Genomic DNA, 21,492 nt, shown 5'->3' on the forward strand with positions numbered 1-21,492 from the left:
TGACATCAGCAATTTGGCACTCCGAAGGTAGTCAACCAGTCCAGCCGAAACAAAAAGGCAATTTCTGGGACCAGTACCTAAACCGGGGCCTAAAAAGAGGCCACTCCTCCGGGAGGGTTCTGGGGAACAGCCCAATTTTGTAGTGTTGTCTGGCGGTTGACATCTTGGCTTTGCCGAGTTGTGTTTAAAGTCACAAAGGCTGTTTGGGAGGGCGCAACGCGACACAGAGTAACGGAGGGCCGAGGACACCGCAGTTGAGTGTTTGGGAAGCGCCAGGGAGGTTGACCATGCCACTGGTTCTCACCGGAGTGGATTCAATTCACCGCAGGTAAACTAAATTTAATAAAAACCCATTCCACCTACTATGAGCCGCAAAATACTAGATATCTCCCGGATATTTTAAGTGTTTGGCCCATCTCTTCTCCAAGCCACACTTTCTTAGGTTGCTATCTCGACAACCCCACTCACCCTTAGCCCCTATCTTAAACCCTATCAGCGGTAGTAGGCTTAGGCCTCCTTATTCTCCCTAACACTTCCAGTGTTAGTATTTATTCCAGTTGATTTCAGAACTATTCATTTTCATTGTTACCTTTCACTCTGATCTCTTCTATCTTTGTGTTCTGTTGTGATTTGTTTCTTTCATTTCACTTAGAGACAGGAACCTGTGAGAGCCACCAAGGAAGCTAAATAATAGAATAGAGTGACAATTACGCAGCCGTTGTCTTCACGTGACCCGCTAGGCTACTGCCTGTCAAATCTCTAGTTCGGGTCCTTCGTCGACCTAAATCAATTGGCTTCGCTAACTGTTTACATCAGTTAGCCCCAAAATTCTCATAAACGGCATAGCCCGTATTAGTATAGCTTGTTAAGCTTAGAACGGACTTGCATTGGTCTCTTTGTTTGTGTATGTTGTGTTCCTCTCGCCCACAGTGAGCCAGTATGTTCCTGTCCTACAGTCATGGTCGAGAGCCATGACGACCCCCTTCCTGCCCAAGGACGCCAGTGACCTGCAGCATCTGAGCCAAACGCAGCTGGACACCGAGCTGGGCAAGCTGATAGCCCCGGATCCAACCCTGAGCTACAACTACAAAGACTGAGCCAGAATCGTCGGAGGCATCGCACACAACCTCGTCCCCCAGGCAAGGCTCAGCGAACGGAGTAACATCGACCTGGAGCAACAAGCAGCAGCGCTTCTGCTTCAAGCGGAGGAGGCCCGGAAGGACCAGGCCCGAACCCAGAGTCGCCTTGATCAGCTCCTCCTCGAGACCCAGAACCAGCGCGAGAAAGAGGACGACACAGATCCAGAGCAACAGAAAGAAGTAGAAAGACTTCAATATGCCCTGCAAGATCTTCGCCTCGACACAGACTACCGAGAACAGTTGGAAAGAGAAGCCAGAGTGGAACTCGAGGCAAAACTCCAACAAAATGACGCCCTCCTAGAGAGAGCAGAGACTGAACTCAAAGAAAGTGGCATTAAAGCCAGTGCCTGTGAAAAACACTTGCAAGCGGCCCGTGCTAAAATCCATGAGCTTACTCAGCAGAGACACGATCTAAAAAAACGAACTTGACATTGTTCACAGAGAACTGAAACACTCTTATAGACTGCAGAATGACCGGGAAGGGGAAACGCACACAACAAAGTTTCCCCTAACCAGCCGGTCCGTACCTTTCAGCCACAAACTCAAAGCTGAAAGGGGGGTTAAAAGCCCATTGCTCAAGATGTCACCAGCCAGCTTCCAGACAACCCCTGCCGCTAACCACGGCATGGCCCCCAAAGAACTCGACAAGCTGGCCAGAAACATCCCTACATTCAATCCAGACCCTGCAGGAGGTGATGACCTTCAATCTTATCTACAGGACATTGACTTTCACTTGCAAACTGTCGCCAACTTGACAGCTTGGGACAATTTGTATCTGTTAAGAATTACGTCTAGCCGTGACGTGCGCAGCTTCCTAGACCGTCAAACAAAGACTGTCAAAACTGACTACCAGCAGCTGCGACAAGCTTTGATCCAAGCATTCTCTGATCCAGAATCAGACCAAGGGCTCATCATCGCCATGGACCTCAAGCAGACAAGACTTGGAACCCCACATACCTACTACAACCGATTCCGACGAGCCTACTTCGGAGCACGGAACGAGCCAGGTATGGAAGAGGATTTCAACTTCAGAACTCTGTTTCTCCGAAATCTGCATCCCACAGTGAGTCATCACCTGGCCTGTTCACGGACCATGTCTGCCCAACAGCTACGAGACTTGGCCCACAAAGCTTATGTCAAGCAGAAGACTGTGTCCAAAAAGACTGTAAAAAAACCACACCATCTTCCCTGTCTCGAAAAACTATTCAGAGCTGACTCTAGAGGCCGCCCCACAACACCACAGACCTTTGTACAGAGAGTCAAGACAGTTCCAAGCCAGCAGAGGGCAGCACAACCACAATGGTGCTCCTCCGAAGCACCAGAGCGGGCGCTCTGAAAGATTCTGGGAAGCCTGCCGGCGACCCAGAAACAGCCTACCCCCATCACCAAGAGACTCAAACCCAGACAGCCCGGAGCGGTACCCCTCTCAACATGCCACTGGTAAGCACAAGTCTGAGCACACATCAGATAAAAACAGTGCAGCCACGTCAGAGACGGCAGAGATCCTGAAGGTGCTGAAAGGGCTTCTGCACATGAGATCTCACAAGAGAAACAAGAGGGACGAGCCAGACGTCCTATGTCTAAGCATAAGACCTGAAACAGGCACCCAGAACACTGCGCGTCAGCCAAAGACCACAGAGCTAACTGTCACATCACAAGGTGACAGCATCACCCAAGCTCCACAGCTGACAGCTGCACACTCTGAACGAGACGGCACACTCCCTCACACCAGGTACCAGAAAATGCTGTTTTGGCTATCTGCACCCGCCGAGAGCCACACAAAACCGGCCCTAACCGCCCATCAATCACCATGAGTCATCTATGAGTCTGATCCACCCAGTGTACACCTAAAAAAATTAACACTTACCCACTTCTAATTGGCAAAGACCTGCTAGATCGCTTTGAACCTTTACTGGACTTCAAACAACTGAAATTTTGGGCTCAAGTGCGGGAACCCCTCCCCCTCCAGTCACACCAGACCAAGATTCAAGTTCACCACTCTGCACATTTCAGCTCACCAAAGACTCTGATTCCTTCTGCCCCAAGGTCACAACGGACCTGCAGTTGAATGATGTAACCACTACTGACATTGTACTTGCACTATGGGCAGACAACTCAGCCATCAGTCTCTCATTATTCAATGCAATCATTGACAAAACACCGGACCTGTCTTATACCAGCAAACGCACACGTTTCCCTCTCAACGCACATCCATCTTCCATGATAGCTGCAAAAAGGATCTGTGCTTTGCAATTAAAGTGGAATAACCGGTGCCTGACCCATTACTTCCTGAGCCTACCGGATCCGGTCCACGATGTCTACATTGGAGCAGACGTTTTGCTTCGTCTCAAAGCTCATGTGGACATGTTAAATGAAGTGGTATGGGCCCCATTGACTTTACAGCCACCTGTTCTCATCGACCATGAAAATCTACTGTCAGGGCAGACCATCCCTGAAGTCTGCACCCTAATCAACGAACAAAGAACAGTGATACCAGCGTACACAAAAGGGGTCACTGTACGGCTCAACATGCGACGTGGCCAAACCTTAAACCACACGCTGGCTTTCTTCCAACCTTCACCTGAATGTGGGGACCTTGGACTCACACTCGAAGCCACACCCCTCACAGAAGTGTCATCTCGGGTAGTCTATATTCTGTTCAACAACTGCACAGCAACGGACATCAACATCCCCAGATCCTACAGGCTAGGATGGCTAGTGAGCCACGACTTTCATGACTTTGAACTTGTATTACCCGTCATCGGGCCCATCCCACCTGCACTGATACCTGAAGGGCACACTGACAACACAGTGTTCACAGTACCCTTCCAACTCATTGCCATCACATCTGTCATGTCAGTAGCCAAAGACCAAGTGTGCAGAACTGAGCTGACAGAGGACCAACACCTCGCAGTGTACACAGTCTCCCACCAGCCTGTCAGTGAGACTAATGCACCTGCTACACCTTTAAAAATCAACCCAACCGATGACACACCAACAGAGGAGCCGTACCCAGGATTTGAGTCTCAAGTTCAGCAAATTCTAAAAGACGCTGACGCAATTAAAAATGATGCAGATCTACAAAGACTCAGACAAGTCCTTTACAAGTTCAAAGCATCCTTTGCCAAAGACTCTTTAGATTGTGGTCTCACCGAACTCCACACTGTGCGTATCCCAACGCACCCTAATGCTCCTCCCACTTTTGTCAGGCAGTACAAGATCCCCATCGCTTCACACGAACCGGTGCGAGAGATCATCGAATCCAGGCTTGAAAAAGGTGTCATCCGTCCATGCAACAGCACCCATTCTGCCCCCATCTGGCCCGTCCTCAAACCAAATGGCAAGTGGCGACCCACCATTGACTGCAGGAAACTGAATCAACAGGTGCCACTGTCCCGATGGCCCATGACCCAGCTGGAGCAAGAAATACCCAGAATCAGAGGAGCCACAATCTTCTCAACACCTGATGTGGCCTCTGGATTCTGGACCATACCGGTGCATCCAGAAGATCAGCACAAGCTAGCCTTCACGTTCAGCAACAGACAATTCGCTTTCACCAGGTGCCCGTTCGGCTATGCCAACTCACCTGCTGAGTTTAACACAACCCTGAACAAAGCATGCCCAGATGCCAGAATGAGAGGTAACCTTATCTACGTTGATGATGTTCTCATGAAAAACACAACAGTGGCTGACCACCTGAAAGAGATAGACTATGTTTTGAACCAATTATCCACTGCCGGCGCCAAGAACGCCCTCCACAAAGGACAGTGGTGTCGAACCAAAGTCAACTATGTGGCCCCACTCATCGGATCACAAGGCATCGAACCGCAGTCCAGCCGTATTCAATATACTCACTGCAGTTCAGCGAAAGCTACTCAGACATTGTGAAACCTCTAACTGCCCTTCTGAGAACAGACTGCCCATTTGTATGGACAGAAGTTAAAGAAAATGCCATGAATGAGCTAAAACGACACTTATGCACAGCTCCATGTCTGGCTTGCTCTGACCCACAAAAAGAGTTCTATCTAGAAGCTGGGTTCTCCAACCACTGTCTCAGTGCTGGCCTGTACCAAAGGCATGATCAAGACAAAGGAGTCGTTACATATGCCAGCATGACACTTCTCCCACCAGAGACTAAATTCTCAGACTGTGAAAAAGCTCTGCTCTGCACTGTACGGGCCATCCAGAGATTCTCCAACTACATTGGAGCCCATTGGAGCAAGTGCATCGGAGATGGCGTGGTCACCAATTCAAGCATAGCCACATGGTTAATGGCCCTCCAGGGGCGCAATGTTGAGGCACGTTATGCTCAAAATCACAAGTCTGCGCTAGGCCATGGCCTGGCAGCCTGCCAAAACTGCTCTGATAACACACCAGTTGCGACGGTGGATGTAGAAGAACCCCAAAAACAACAACTGACCTGTCACAGGTACTTTGAAGAGAATGCGTGTCAAGGTATGCCCACAGCCTACATCGATGGATGTTCCTACCACCATGAGGGCACCCGTCAATCAGGTGAGGGCATGCTGTAGGTAAAATGACATACCGTGCCCACCACAATACTTCAAGTTGGGCCCGCAGTCATCACAATATGCTGAGGTAGCAGCCATCCTCATAACGCTGCACATCGCGTTGACGCATAACATCAAATAACTCCTTAGGGGCACAGACTTTAACTATGCCAGACTCAGTTTCCCATACCAACTTCCAGGCCGGAAACAAAATGGCTGTAAGACTTCAAACCACATGCCTGTCACACACCAACACCGGTTCCAGGCATGCGATTACATCACAAGAACAATCAACATGATTGCCTACTGGAAAAAGGTGAAAGGACACTCAAGGCAACCGGGCCTTGACAAAGACTTGAATGACCAAACCCATACCCTCACCAAGCCTGGCGCACTATACGACTAGCTGTGGTCACTTCAAACCCGCCCACCCACCCTGAAGTTTGAAGTGATTACACACAGCATAAGAACTTTACAACCTAAACTGTCTACCTCACTGCAGTTTACGCTAGCTCCGCTGTTTACAAACACAGACATAACGAACATGCGGGCTTCTGACACAATAAAGACTTTGCTTCACCACCTCTCAGACCCCTCCAACCAACCCTTGACTGCCGTCTACACTCACTGACAACCAGTTACTCAGAACACTGCATGACACCAAGCACATGCTGCGTGCACAGAGCTACATTCTATGTGCACCGTCTGACACCACAACGCAAGGACGTGTAATGCAACGGCGCAAAGGGAGGATAAGGCCAATGTACGTCCATGACGCATCATGCGCTGCAAACCACAGCACCAGAGCCACTGACAATACACTGAAGCAAGCGACATGCCAGCAGCAAGATGTGGCAAAACATGGGCCAAGGTTGCTGCTGTGGTTCGCCATGCCGTGCTGTCAGCCATCCAGAGGACAGCTGCCACCGAGATAACAACCGAGACTCCTGATCACCGACTGCAGGACCTACACCCATCAAGCGCATGTTCGACTCATCCAGCCCCACAAGGCCTACAGAGCACACTACCCCAGCACCGTAGCCCAATACGGCTGGGCAAGTGCCCGATGGACAGAGGACTCCCTTTCTCACGCCAAGGCCAAGGTCGAACACATGTCCAACCAACTTGGGAAAGTGACTGTTACACAATCAGGACTCTTAAGCACCAACTAACACTCAAAACGGTTCCTGGGAGCGTTGCTCGGAGCCGTAGCTGCCGCCAGAACTCTGTTCGACACTGGTATGCCAAGTATCCACACAGCAAACATAGCCACTGCGAAACGGCATGTGGTTGAAATTCAGACTGAACTTTCACAGCTAAAATAGCAACTCACCACGCAGAGTGCATCTTTGCAAACCATCGGCAAGACATTGAGAAGAACACGGTCATTCTCAACATTCACAGCGTCCTGCTGAATCAGACCATGAACTGCATGAAACCGCTGTTTACTGTCTTCCAGAATGACTTGCCCAAACTCAGCTGGTTACAGCCCTGATAACAGACATGCTTTGGGAGGTTAACTCCTCAAAAGACAGCCCAGCCACGGGTAGAATCCCACCATACTTGAAACCCTTAAGCCTTGTGCTAACTATGCTGGTTTCCGCCATCACCAGGCCAACTGATCCTCTTACAAATACACCTGGCCTACTCTCTGGGTAGCGCCATCCTACTCTACGTCGATCACGAGCAGAGGGAAGTGGATGTGCTCTTGAACCAATCCATCAGCGAGTCAAACCAAGTCTACAGACTTAAAGAGATTGCCAATGTCAGGTTTTTGAAAAGCAACACCCACATGAAGGCACACATTCCAGATGTGGTGGCCTACCACGACAGCTGCACCTGTCCCCAAACCTGCACATGTGTACCTCACCAAATTCATTCACTATCTCTGCCCTAGCAAACCCTTCCTCAGAGACAACACTGAAGGAACCTGCGGGTTGCAACCCCTGGTCAGCGACACACACTGCCCTGCCAAAGCTAAGCCTCGAGCAAAAGTCACAGAGACGCAAGCAGAGATTGTAGATGACAGGTGGCTCGTTAACACACCTGTGCGTACAGCTACTCTCACTTACGACCAGCATGACACAAACAGCTGTGTCAACATGCTCAACCACAGTACGTGGATTCAAGCCCCGAAAGGTGCCATATTCCACCTGAATCCTCTGGCATTGTACCATCTTCCGAGCAAAGAGTACCAGACAGCACTGGAACTCCCATCCTTCAAGAACTACAACTTCACCTTAGATCCAGAACTGGAACTCTGGATCGAGGAAAGGGGGTCCCAATTCATTGCATTGCTCCGGTCAACACAGCCATCCAAGCACTGTCTCGACTGCCCGTTCTGAACAGATGCGACACAGCCGAGCTCACGAAAGCCGTGCCTGAAGGTCTCAGACGGAATCCCGGGAAAGGGGGTGCCAAGTCAGAGACCACGCCAAACCTCATCGAGCTGAATCCTCAGCTTTAAGATCCACCTGCCATCCTACCATCAGGTTCCACCTGCTACCCTACTACCATGGTCCACCTGCTACATGACCATCAGGATTCACCTGCCAGTCGGCCATTGTGATGATTGTCGTCCGATGATGTTCACACAGGGACTTCATCCGACGAAAAGGGGGAATATGTAGCGACTGACCGAATCCTGTTTTCCTTTCACAACTGAACAAATATGAACACATATATGTTTAATTCACAAAACCTTGAATCATGTGAAATGGTGCCCCAATGTCTGCCAGCAGGTCATTGATTAACTCCATTTATGACGCATTGCGCAATCAAGAAACAGGTCCCCGTTGTTCTCGAAACCCTCACGTGGTGCACACCACGGATGGACAATATGCCCTAAGGATACACACACACACACACACACCACACATACCCGCACACAAACGTCCTTTGTGTGCAACTTAGGATAGGAATGTCCTTAATGTATATAACACAGAATTGTATCTAACCTTCCTGTATGCATGCATATCTAATTAGTTTTGTCTTATTCTATAGATGTAATTGGAGACTGGTCTGTAACTTCAAATCTTAAGTGTATTTCTAAAGAAAGATTACCTAACAGTATCATCTTCTGTAACTCTCCCTCTTGCTAGGTCATAAAACTTTATGACCCCCAAAAGGAATTCCAAGGGAATCACAGCTCCCACTTGAATTCTGATAAAGAAAGAGGAATAGACTCTGCAATCTTATATTTTCTATAAGTATAACCACTTAAGAAAGGTATAAACATGAATTTGATCTTTCCTAGGTCATGGTAGCCGGTATTATGGCTTTATAGTCGTGTGAGTGAACATTAAATGTGTGTAATTCTGTATATGAATGTAACTTTATGTTTCTTCTACTCTTTCCGGCCATTCTTGGTACCTGTTTGACCGTCTTGTTTTGACTAAACAAGTCATACATAGGATATTACAGTAAAATGTATTGTTCTGTGTGTACAATCTTTCTGGCTAGAAATGACAAAATGTTATACCATCGTAAATTATCCTGACAAGACAAAGAAGAACTTTTCCCGCTCGAGATGCTCTAAGATGATTGGTTCACATACGCGAAGCAGGCGTGAACCCCTCCTCTCCATAAGAGACAGACACAGAAGTTTCTCAGAGAGCACTTTCCCTGTGAGAGGTTTCCGGTCCCATGGCTCCTTAGGGAGCTTTACACCGCGTTTCTTTTCTTTTCCTTTCTTCACTAAGTTTTATTTTCATTTTCGCCTCTCCCTCCCGAGGGAGATGAACTCTGAACTATTTCCTTGGTAACTTCACGTTCGGTGAACCTTTAAAACTTCCCGCGAGTCTGCTCGCCCCGGAAGACACGAGAGAACAAGCCTATAGCGCCGAAGGACAAACACGCATACGACTCTGCGTTCCTCAGCAACACAAAGAGAACCATACGCATTCGCAAGTATAGGTTATTGATTTGATTTGATTGATGTGATTTCTTGTTGCCTCTCTAAGGGTTATTGTCTGTGATTTTTGCCATGCTGTGATCACCCCGGTGATCTCTCTCATCCTGACCGTTAGTTTCACTTTCTCATCCTCTATCTCTCTCTCTCTCTCTCTCTCTATATATATATATATATATATATATATATTTCACTCTCTCTCTCTCTCACTCAATCTCTCTCTCTCTCACTCCCGTTGTTATTCGTTTGTCTCGTTAGTTTTACTGTTTATTGTACATACATGTATCCCGGGTTTAAATGTAGAATTCTGTATCCGTAGTTTCATTTTATTAAAACCATTATATTCTTGATTGCTAATTGTCACGATTCCTGCCTTATGTTTTCCTTGTCTTGTCTGGACTTTTGTTTTTTCCTGTTCTGTGCTATGTTTTGTAGTCCTTTGTAGTTTTTCTTGTTTATTAGTCTCTCCAGGTGTTTCTAATTAGCCCCGCCCCCTTGTTATCTTGTTTAGCTTGTTTGCCTGTGTATTTAAACCCCTCTGCTTCAGTTGTTGTTTGTCGGTCGTTGTTTAATGTTGCTTGTAATCTGAGTTCTGAGTACCTTGTTCCTAGTTCTGAGTTTACCCTGGATTACCTGTTTGTTGGATTATTAAAGTGCTTGCATTTGGATTCACTCTCTGCTTTGTCCTTGCTGCGCCGTAACACTAATTGTCTAAAGTGCTCATTTTTACAAAGTCAATGAAGTGTTCGACCCTTTAGCTACAAAGCTTTACAATTCGTTACTATTTCAGTAACCTAAATTTTATAATAACAAGAAGGTGATTTTTCATGGCCAGAAAATAGCTTTTTTGGAATTATAAGAAAGAGATACTTTTTGTTGAAAATTGATAAGTTAATCTTACGGCTGTTTGCTGGACAAACAGATTGTTCAATAACTAAATTAATTCCATTTAAGGTTATCTCATATAATCGATCTGTAATAAGACTATTGATATATTAATGACGAACCATAACCCATTATGGTGATCATTCATATATACAATCGATCTATTTTCAGCTTCGATAATTTAACTGTAATATGCAATATATTAATAATTCATGATTAATTATTAAAATTCCCTATATATAATTTGAGCTAATTTAATGTAAGACTCATTGTCCCTACATGATGATTCGATGTCTGATGATTGTTGTGGCTGACGGTGATCCGCAGATAACCGAGTCATGCGATGCTCAAGACTCAGATGAGGTTGTTGATGTTCCATTGCAAAGTGGGGTTCCTGGAAATGATTCTCCAGACTGCCAGGTCTTTCAGGAAAGTCCTGAAAACAGTAGTGCCTGTAATCCTAATCCTGATATTGATGATACAGTAGACAGTACTGAGTTACAGGGTCGTAGGTCAAAGTTTGGCAGATTGTTGAAACCAGTGAATCGTCTTATCTCTTCAATAAATCAGCACACTTTGTTTCACACTAGAAAGCAAATCCTGGGTAAATGGTCTATTTCGGCCCTTAGTCTGAAATAATGAAGTGTTAAATTCAATGTATTGTGTTCATCTGTGTGTGAATAGGAATTGCTAAAGTGAAATGTAAGAGGCATTTCATTTGGGTCATGATCAAGGAAAAGTGATATGCGCAGCACTTTTTCCTGTCAGTTCTTTATATGAGCAGTTGTAACTGATCAAAAGCAATGTGCTAAGTATGGCAATTCTGGTTTATTTCTGTGTTTTCAGAAGGAAAAAGGTAAAGAAAAGAGTGAACCGATTTTGGTTGTTTTGTTTTTTTGGTTACCATATTTTGGCAAATTCAGTGGGGGAGAATGTAACGGGTAAAATAAATTTGTAATGAATTATGCCAAAATGTTTGTTCATGTTCTATAATATTCCTTAAATATTCGTTAAATATAATGCATCAAGTGCATCTAAAAGAAAGGGATATGGAGACACCTACAGGCGACTAGAGTAAACTATCAGTGCAATCGGCCATTTTCTCTTCAGGTTTTATGCAAGCTGTTGAGGAGAATGGTAGGTGGAAAATCTCTCTCCGGTCGAACAGAAATTAAATGTTGTCAGGGATGATTTTATTTCTCTTTAAGATCAGAATTGTTCTTTTAAAAGTATTTTATTTCATAATTGAGTCATAAGAGATAGAAAAGTTGATGAATAATTTATCTTATACCGAAACTCATTGTCGAGCACATGGTTTTCATTGTATTTCTTGTTGTTTATTTTCACATGTAACTTACTTCGTGTTTATTCTTGACAGTTATATGACCGGATGAGCTGTATATCATGTTTGTGTGGTGTCATTTCACATATTCCCAGGTATGATGTACTAATGTTTGTATGATGTTACGTTTTCTGTGTTCAGAGAAAAAAAGAGAAGAAACTGAGCTTTTAATAACGAATTGACTAAAGAGTTTTATGCAAGCTGTTGAGGAGAATGTTATATGACCGGATGAGCTGTATTTCATGTTTGTGTGGTGTCATTTCACATATTCCCAGTAAACACGTGATGGGTGTTAAATCGTCTTAACTTCGTCTCTGTGTGGTCCTTTCCGGGAGGGTCGAAAGAACGAACCAGTGAGGGGGTTACAGTAGCAGGTCTATTTTCGCCACTTGCCGCGTCAAACATCGTACCGGGAAGGAAGTCAGACACAGAACGGCATAGAGGATCCGGTCGATTTCAAAATAAAACACCTTGTAGAAGCACAAAGAGGAAATTTGAAAAGAAAAAAAACAATAAGGTAGCACAACTGTCCGCTCCTGAACCAAAAGAGGACAAATGAACAACAAATAAATAACGCTCCGATTCTAAGGAAAAATTAAGAAGTCACCAACGAAGAAGCTGCTGAAACGTGTCTGAGACGCTTCCAGTGGACTTTGACGCCGAGCTAGGGACGCATCAAAAACGTGGCGCTGACGTTCCGCTCCGTAGACGGATCCAGTGGATTTTAGGGGTTAGCACCTATCTTTAGTGAAGCGGTGCGGAGAGCCGCTTCTAGGATGCTTCTGAAACGCCACGTCGCGGTTGGTGTAATACTGCGTTCACACCGGACGTGAATAGCGCGTCAAATTCGCGCCTACCACGTCTAGTTATACGCTTGACCACTTTGAATCCATTCGCGCGTCAAGAGCGAAATTGACGCGCGTAAATTTAGCTTCAAACTTTTGTTTTTTTACGCGCGTCAATTTCGCTCTTGACCTGCGAATGGATTCACAATCGAAAACAGTTGGCGGCCATCTTTTTTATGTTGATCGAGCATTCACCGAGAGAGTCACAGCTCTGTGTGTGGCGAGTTTCACCATTTGCTCGCTCCAGGAGCTGCGTCTGGATGACGGCCGCTTTCAGCGGTACTATCGCCTGTCCCGCGCCCAGCTTGATGACCTGTTGTCCCGCATCGAAGCGAGGATCACCCTCGCCCTCATCCACCTAATCTGTCATTTATTTTTGTTTTGATGATGGAGCCAGCCTCCAAAAGTGATTAATCTGTCCTGTGATTTTTTTCTCTCTCACACACAACACTGTCCAGACATGAATTTATAATGCAGTATGTTTGTCTTCACATTATAATAATATTTAATATAATCTAGATATGGAATAAATAGCATTCAATACAAAATGAATGTCTATATATTGAAATCAAGTTTTATGTGATAAAATAGTTGTTTTGTTGTGCATTAGAACCATTACAAAATAATGTATTGAAGCATACAGATACTTCACCACGTGACAGCAGCAAGCAGCTAGGCTCCTGATTGGTTAACGCGGCGCGAATTGACGCCAAAGTACAGATTTTTCAACTCGGGCGGCAGACGCGTATTCGCGTCAAACGCGTGAATGCACAAAATGCACCATTCGCGCGTAACGCGCCAGACGCTCAATTCGCGCCATTCGCGCGAATGAGGCGTATTCGCGTCTAGCGCGCCGCGCTCCACGCCTCATTCGCGCCGCAGGAATTTTTTTTACGCGCGTAACGCGTCTTTGCATTGACTCAACATTGAAATCACTCGCGCCCGCCTGCGTCCGGTGTAAACGCAGCATAGCTGTTGAACACATGCGATGAGCTCCGGTAGCCGTGTCGCAGCCGTAGCGCGCCGCAGACTAGTGTTAACTAGTTTAACACTAAATAATTCTCCTTTTTTCAATATTGGGCACGAGAGAAACAGGGACAATTATAATGCATTGCAGGATTCTAAAATGTTTTTTTTAAAAATAAAGAGGTGCCCAACCCCCCTCTATTGGTACTACGCGGTCCATGGACTTAGGTAGGCTACTCTGTTGCTCTAAAGCATTAGTTTTATTTAGTTTTGTTCTTGAAGTAAACATACTTAATTACTAATAGCAGGAAAACTGCTATCGTGCAATCAAATCCCTCTTGCAGTAGACTGTGTGTATAAAGCGCGCTCCTGGCAGATGTGATCCTATGCGCGCGCCCTACACTAGTGTTATCAGCCACGCTCTCTTTGACAAGTGGAAGATTCATGCTGGCGCGCTACGGACAACAAGAGCCGCGCGCGGATTACACGTGAACGGATAACGGGACGCCAATATTTAATAATAATAACAATAAAAAACGTATAAAATAAAACTAAAAATCTAAATTAGGTTAAATAAAACATTCATGTTAAAGAAATAAAACAATAGTGCAATCAAAGTGGTTACCGGTATTTATTGGAAATGAAGAAAACAACTTCGCATCAAGGTAAGACTTTCATCTTTCATTATGTGTACAGTATGTGACTAGAGTTTTAAAAAGATTTTCATCATGTTTTTTGGGTGATAGTGAGATAGTGTATGACACTTCTTTTTTAATTCCTTCTTTCTTTCTTTCTTTCTTTCTTTCTTAAAGTAATTACTACATTATCTCTATGTTTTCTTCCTGCTCACTTTGGAGCTTTCTTTCATTCTAAGAGTTCTATTAATATACTCAAGCATGAGTCCAGCTGACCTCTATTACTAAATGCAGAAGACACTTAAATTGAATGTGAAAATAGAGCCGCATCAATCAGATCACATGTTGAACCAAAAATATATACTTTATGCTCTATGAAAATGGAATACCTTCATATGTATGCTAATTTTGTGAACATGATTCAGTGAATTGTGTGTACCCATACCAATTTTACCATGACAAGCATTTTTAGGGTATATACATATTTTTTCTCTGAATGTTGAAGTGATAGTAGCACAAATATTTAATTTTATTTCATGAAAGCTGGATATTCTAGTCCAGTATCTGAAGCCATGTCAATGGCAGTTATTGTTAAACACACAAATGGACTGTCTTGCTTGAGCTATTCTAGGGACCGTCTATATTTTGAAATTAAGTCACTTGATGAGTACATCTTTTATATTTTTAAAATTGCCAGAAGGAGAATCAGTGGTCTAGATAGTAATGGTTGTTTCAGGAACAAAAATTATACTCTTTGTATCTTTTATAGAATATATATATAATGTATAACTGAATTCAGGTCATGACATTATCCAAAGGTTATGCTTAAGATAAACGTATAGTGCTAGAATATATGCAAATGGGAGGAATGAATAATGACCTGGCAGGCAATTACCAGTAACTTTTTTTGTTGTGGAGAATAGATGTTCACAGAATTATTTCCTAATGCCTAAAGCTAGAGAAGTAAAGTTCTCTCTTAAAAAATATTCAAATATTAGAGTGATTTGATGGTTTACATTTTGTTAATAATAAGAATAGGATATGTAGATGTCACTTATGTCAGGTTCTTATCATCACATTTGAAAAACTTCACTTACTTCTTTGCAAGATTGGAATTAACATTGTAACAGGAAGTAATTCATGACTTATTAGCTCTCTGCAGTCCCTTTCCACTGCTATGAGCTAGTTTTCCTGGAATGTATTTTTTCTTACAGTTATGCTGTCTAGACTTTATGAAAATAATTATTTATTCATAAATAATATGTTTCTTTGAACTCATGTTAAAATTATGATTTTTTTCAGAATAACTTTATTCACTCTCATTTGCTATGAGATCATATGCAACAGGCCCATAAGGTTATACATAAATAGCTCTTGAAGCGTGCAGCTAATGCATGATGTCACGATTGAAAAAGCTTTTGAACAGATGGATAAAAACAGGTCATGATGTTATTGTTTTTTGCTTATGGTAAGTCATTAGGCATGAACATTTAGCAAAAACCACAAATTCCAGATGCTTGTTAGGGTACTGTTGTTTCCATAGCCCTGTTGGCTGATAGAGCCTTTATTTTATATGATCTCTCCTACAGTATGTTTATCATCACAGATAATCACAAGTGTTGAATGTTCATTTAATTAGAACCAATGTAAAGAACATTTTAAGCCAAAGTATGGGTCAGAAATTAATCAGGGCTCCATGCAAAATAGCACCAGGATTACTTGATTAGTTTGATGTTTTCCAGCCCAAGGAGTTCCCCTTCAGTCGAGAACGTCAGACGTAGTCGACTTCGACTGAATAGGAATCACGCTAAGGAGCCAATCGTCTTCGAATACTATTGAACGAGCCAATGTAATTGGTGTGCGTGATTTAAATCACACACTCCGCCCCCACGGCGCGGGTATAAATATGGAAGTGGATGCACACACTAGTTGCCTTTCGCTTCAGAGCCGATTGTATTGATGTCTCTGAAGAGTGCTGTTGATTTCAACGAGCGAGTGTGTCGGTGTTCATCTAGGGCCGGTTTCACAAAGCTATTTCAGAACGGTCTATAGTGTTAGACAAGTCTAAAATTTGCTCATAGACTAGTCTAATGCAAGTTAGACTGTTTCACAAAAATAAAGACTGACTTAATTAAGACCAAAAAAATTAGACACCTTACCCCCAGGCTAACTTAGGTCTAAGACTCTATGTTACCTTGGCAACCAGCAGTAACAAACAGTTACATACCAAACAGCCAAAAGAAAAGGGAAAATGGCTCATAATTTGTGGTTTGCTGATGACGTTATGGAGAGAGCTATGAGAAGGAGAAGGGAAAGGGTTTTTAGGATATTTCCTCTTAAATATTTCTTTTTTGGCATCTTGTACCATGTTTTTGTATATTTTCTGTACGTCTTTAATGCTCTGCTCAACGGTCGGATTAACGCTGTTGTGGAGCAGGACGAGGCCGAGGGACGTGAGAGAACGGGGCGAGGCCGGTGGCGTGAGTGATAATGAACGTCACCTGTGAGACGCAACGGGCTCGCATCTCTCACGGAGGAGCGGAAGCATAAAAGGAGGAACAACGACGCTGAAAATCGAAACCGGTGCGTCTCACCGGCCACGCGCCGCTCTCTCACGTCCCTCCTGCTCGCCACAGCTGTTAACTGTCGTAGCAATCTTTTTCCAAATTAAACATTTCTTCTTGTTACTACGTTCTCCGCTAAATTTCCTAAGTAAATGTCCTTGTAACTGTTATACTCCTCCAACAAACACATTTTCCGCAGGGGTAAACTGCACCGAGCGGTTGAATACGCTTACTCGATCCGCCATGTTTTTTGTTTTGAAAAGTGTCTAATTTTACCCATAATGCATTGCTGTGTAGTCCTACTTAAGATAGCCAGAGTCTTAAGTGCTTTGTGCAACGGTCTGATTAAGATGTCTATCTGAAGTCTGACTATGTACTATATCTAAGCCATAGTCAAAGTCTATCTTTGTGAAACCGGCCCCTGGAAAGGCTCTCCAAGCTGGTGGTTTCTACAGTGCAGTGCAGCGATGGTTGCAAGCTTTGAGCTCTCAACTGCTGTTTTAACAGCAAGCAAATCACCCGACAAGGCCCTGTGGATCCCTCACTCCTCTCTTGCACCGCAGCCGGTGGAGCTCCCCGATGAGCGTGCTGGTCCCTCTGTGGTGGACCGACCAGCCGTCTCGTTCAGGGCCCCTCCAGAGGACAGGATGTCCTTTGCAGCATCGGACAGGGCGCTTGGCTCTGGAGATGACGACTCGGCTGCGGTGCCCCCTTCTGGGAGACCAGCGTTGCCCGAGCCGAATCCAGAAATGGTAGCTATGCTCAAAAAGGCCGCCGAGGCAGTAGGGCTCGTGTGGAACCCTCCACCATGTCCCGAACCGGCTCAGTTGGATGATTGGTTTAGCGGAGCGGGTCGGTCTGCTTTTCAGCCCGCCGCTCCGGTACCTTTCTTGCCTGATGTGCATGAGGAGTTGACAAGGGCATGAATGGCACCTTTCTCAGTCAAAGAGGTTTACAAAGTGGGAAAGCCGCTTCCTCTCTGCATGCCATGGCATTGCTCCAGGTCATGCACGAGGGTAGCCCAGACCGTGAGCTCATGGGTGAGCTCCGCACTGCAACCGACCTCGCCCTCCGGGGCACGAAGGTTGCAGCTCGCACGGTCGGTCTGGCGATGTCCACCCTTGTGGTCCAGTAGCGCCATCTCTGGCTCAATCTGCCGGATATGAGTGAAGTGGACAAGGTTCGGTTCCTGGACTCTCCCATTTCCCAGGCTGGACTGTTCGGCGACGCGGTTGAGAACTTTGCCCAGCAGTTCTCGGCCGCCCAGAAGCAGATGGAGGCTATCCAGAACATCCTGCCCCGATGACCTGCTGCTGCCTCCAACCGTCTGTCGGGGACAGATCCTCCGTATGCTCGTCGCCGAGGGCGCCCACCTGATGCTGCCTCAGTTCCCGTTGGACTGTTGTAGTAGGCTTCAGACAGGTCTCAGTGTGGAGCCGGCTGCAGGAGGGGCGCCCTGCCTGCTACAGGCGCTGCCAAGCCAGGTGTCAAGTGACAGCGAAAGCGTTAAACCTGAGGCGGGCCACCCAGGGATGGAGGAATGCTCTTGGAGATGGTCAACGGCCACTCCCTTCACTCGTAGGAGGACCGAGTGAAGTTTTCCGTGTTATGTGTGTGTTTGTTCCCCCGCTGGTTCCCAAAAATGCGGAGCCAGCAGCCAACATATTCAAAGAAAGAGCAAATTCTCCCTTCCTGGGCCCCAAGAGGGCTAGTTGGCTAGTGTGTGTCCCTGCAAAGCCTTGCACCCTTCAGCCTCCTCTTATTCGCCAGCCGGCCCATGGATGCGGTTTGAAGACCCGGTCAGCCGCCTTCTCACGCATCCCTGGCCATCTTGTGGAGACAGCTAAGTGTCATACACCACACTCAGACCCTGCTTCGGGCCGCCTCCGGGGCTTCAGAGCCGGGGCCCATGTCCTCAACCTCGGGCACGTCTGTGGTTCCCTGGACCTGGCCCGGTTCGTAGAAGCCAAAAAAGATGCTTCCCACCCAGTCCAGATGGCCCAAAACTATACCATCAGACTCGGCTTGCGATTCATTTCGCTTGGCTTCCGCCCTGGCTCAGTGATATTAATCATACCTAGGTGTTGAGCTAAGATGCTCCTAAGATTAGTGATATTCATCACACCTACGTATTGAGCATTGCTCCTGTCCTGTGTGCGCACGCCGCAGTCCTATTGGCGAAGGATGCAATGTACCCTCTTCCTCCAGTCGATATGAAGACCGTTTTCTATAAAATCTGTATTTAATTGTACCCTAGAGTGGTGGGTCATGGCCATCTTGGATCTGTGTCAATTGAAACGCAGATGCATTTCCAAATGCTCCGTCCCCAAGGTTGGCCTGCAGCGTTCGACCTGAAGGACAGTACTTCAGATCTCGATCTCTCCACTTCCCCAGTGAGCCTTCTAAAAAGGTGGCTATTCGATTCATTGTCGCTTGACGCCTCCTCAAGTTCAGTGATTTTCTTCACCCTCACATGTTGAGCAGAGATGCTCCTGAAGCTCAGTGAAATTTATCACACTCAGGTGTTGAGCAGAGATGCTCCTGAAGCTGAGGTACAGCTGGCTACCGCAGGAATATGTGGTAGTTACCATCACTTCTGCAAGCACCCTATGGAGAAAGTTCTGCTTACGCCAATTAAAAGTGGAACCTATTCGTTGAGTGAGTCTTCTCTCCATGATGCAGAAGCAGGGGAAGCACGTCCTGATTGTCAGGTTCCTGAGGGGGCAATGCAATCTGCCTTGCGCCCCTCTTTATCCTCTGTGGCCTTATTTCTGGTGCTACTGCACTGCAGAGACCGCCCCTAAACCACTTTATGCAGTGAGTTAAAAATTCTGTTAAACAGTTCTCCTGCTTGCCTGGTCTCTACTAGAGGGTAGGGACTTGCTCGCTTTTGGTCAACGAATGTGCCCAAGGTTCCTACCTCTTCCTTAGGGGACTAGGTGGTGAGCTCCTCTTCTCCATTTACACCACATCACTGTGACCCATCATACAGGCACATGGTTTCTCTTACCATTGCTAATGCTGATGACACCCAGCTCTTCCAATCATTTCAACCAGATGATCCCACAGTAACTGCGCGTAGCTCAAGCTGTTTGGCGTACATCTCAACATGGATGAAAGAACATCACCTGCAGCTCAACCTGGCAAAGACTGAGCTTCTTGTCCCGCCCGCCAATCCTTCTCTACAGCACGACTTCACTATCCAACTAGAGTCATCCTCAATCGCCCCATCAATCTCGGTCAGGAATCTGGGAGTAATATTTGATGACCAGCTGTCCTTCACAGACCACATTACGAAGACAGCTCGATCATGCAGGTTTGCAATGTATAACATCAGGAAGATCAGACTTTTCCTAACGGAGCATGCATCACAACTTCTCGTCCAGGCCCTGGTTATTTCTAGGCTTGATTACTGCAATGCTCTTCTGGCTGGACTTCCATCATGTGTAACTAAACCTCTACAGATGATCCAGAATGCTGCAGCCTGCCTTGTCTTCAATGAGCCCAAAAGGGCCCACGTCACTCCTCTGTTCATCTCACTGCACTGGCTACCACTCGCTGCTTGCATCAAATTCAAGGCTTTGACGCTTGCTTACAGATCTACCACAGGCTCAGCTCTGTCCTACTTTCACTCAATCCTACAAGTCTACACTCCTACCAGAAGCCTACGATCAGTCAATGAGTGACGGCTCGTGGTACCATCACAGCAAGGCACTAAATCACTCTCCAGAACATTCTCATTCACGGTTCCATGCTGGTGGATTATTTTCCCACCCTCGTCCGTAATGCAGAATCCCTGACAGCATTCAAAAGACAACTGAAAACTCATCTCTTCCGTGAGTACTTAACATAAAAAAAAATAATAATAAAAAATAAAAAAAATTGTCCTTTTCCTTTAAATTTCCCTTGTCTGGTTTTTTGATACTCTGAGCAATGCCTGAACTTTGTATTTTGAACACTTCTTGCGTTTTTCTTGCCTCTTCACGATGACTCACGATGTTGCGATCCCTATGGTGATCCCATATGTGTATTCTTCCATGGTACGTCTCCCTGTGGCGAGCTTGTGTCTTCCCTCGGCAGAGTCTGCTCTGCTGTCACTGTCCGGTGAGTCTCCCCACTGTTATAGGCTGGAGCCACCCCAGTGACATTCCATATGTTGTACTGTCGGTCATCCGCCCAGTTAATATGTGTATTCTCCATGTTACCTCCCTTCGGGCAGGATGTGGCTTTCGCAGCATCCCTCCCTTCCTTGAACAGGGAACGCTTTCCCAGTGGTCCTGTAGGAACAGCAGTGACTTCCCTGGCCTAAGCCCTGTCCTTCCCCACCTTAAATTGCGGGGGCATCAGAAGGCTTTTGTCTAGGCACTGGAAGGTGGCAGCTTTAGTGGCGTTTTCAATGGTTGATCCCCATTCAGTTGACGTTGACTATGTCTGACGTTCTCGACTGAAAGGGAACGTCCTGGTTGCGTATGCAACCCACCGTTCCCTGAAGGAGGGAACGGAGGACGTAGTACCCTAGCCACTGCCGCTGGACCACCGCTGATTCCGAGTTACGCTCGGCTCCTCAGCGAAAAGCAACTAGTACGTGCATCCACTTCCGTATTTATATTCGCGCCGCGGGGGCGGAGTGTGTGATGTAAATCACGCACACCAATTACATTAGCTTGTTCGATAGTACTCGAAGACGATTGGCTC

The 21,492-nt window shown here is 45.9% G+C and overlaps 1 protein-coding gene and 1 long non-coding RNA gene across 2 annotated transcripts in view; one reads left to right on the plus strand and one right to left on the minus strand.

Moving 5' to 3' along the window:
- The window catches only part of LOC143706765 (uncharacterized), a 613,694-nt gene that overhangs the window by 97,275 nt on the left and 494,927 nt on the right, over positions 1-21,492 (minus strand). The window lies entirely within an intron of this gene.
- Positions 14,056-21,492, plus strand: part of septin9b (septin 9b) — a 171,334-nt gene continuing 163,897 nt past the window's right edge. Inside the window, exon 1 of the mRNA XM_077199010.1 lies at positions 14,056-14,263. Coding sequence (XP_077055125.1) covers positions 14,239-14,263 — 25 coding nt within the window. The 5' untranslated portion in view covers positions 14,056-14,238. The remainder of the gene's footprint in view (positions 14,264-21,492) is intronic.

The sequence above is a fragment of the Siphateles boraxobius genome, unplaced genomic scaffold (assembly GCF_051911475.1).
Source record: "Siphateles boraxobius isolate OS27281-9 unplaced genomic scaffold, OSU_SipBor_1 41, whole genome shotgun sequence".
Classification (NCBI taxonomy): Eukaryota; Metazoa; Chordata; class Actinopteri; order Cypriniformes; family Leuciscidae; genus Siphateles; species Siphateles boraxobius.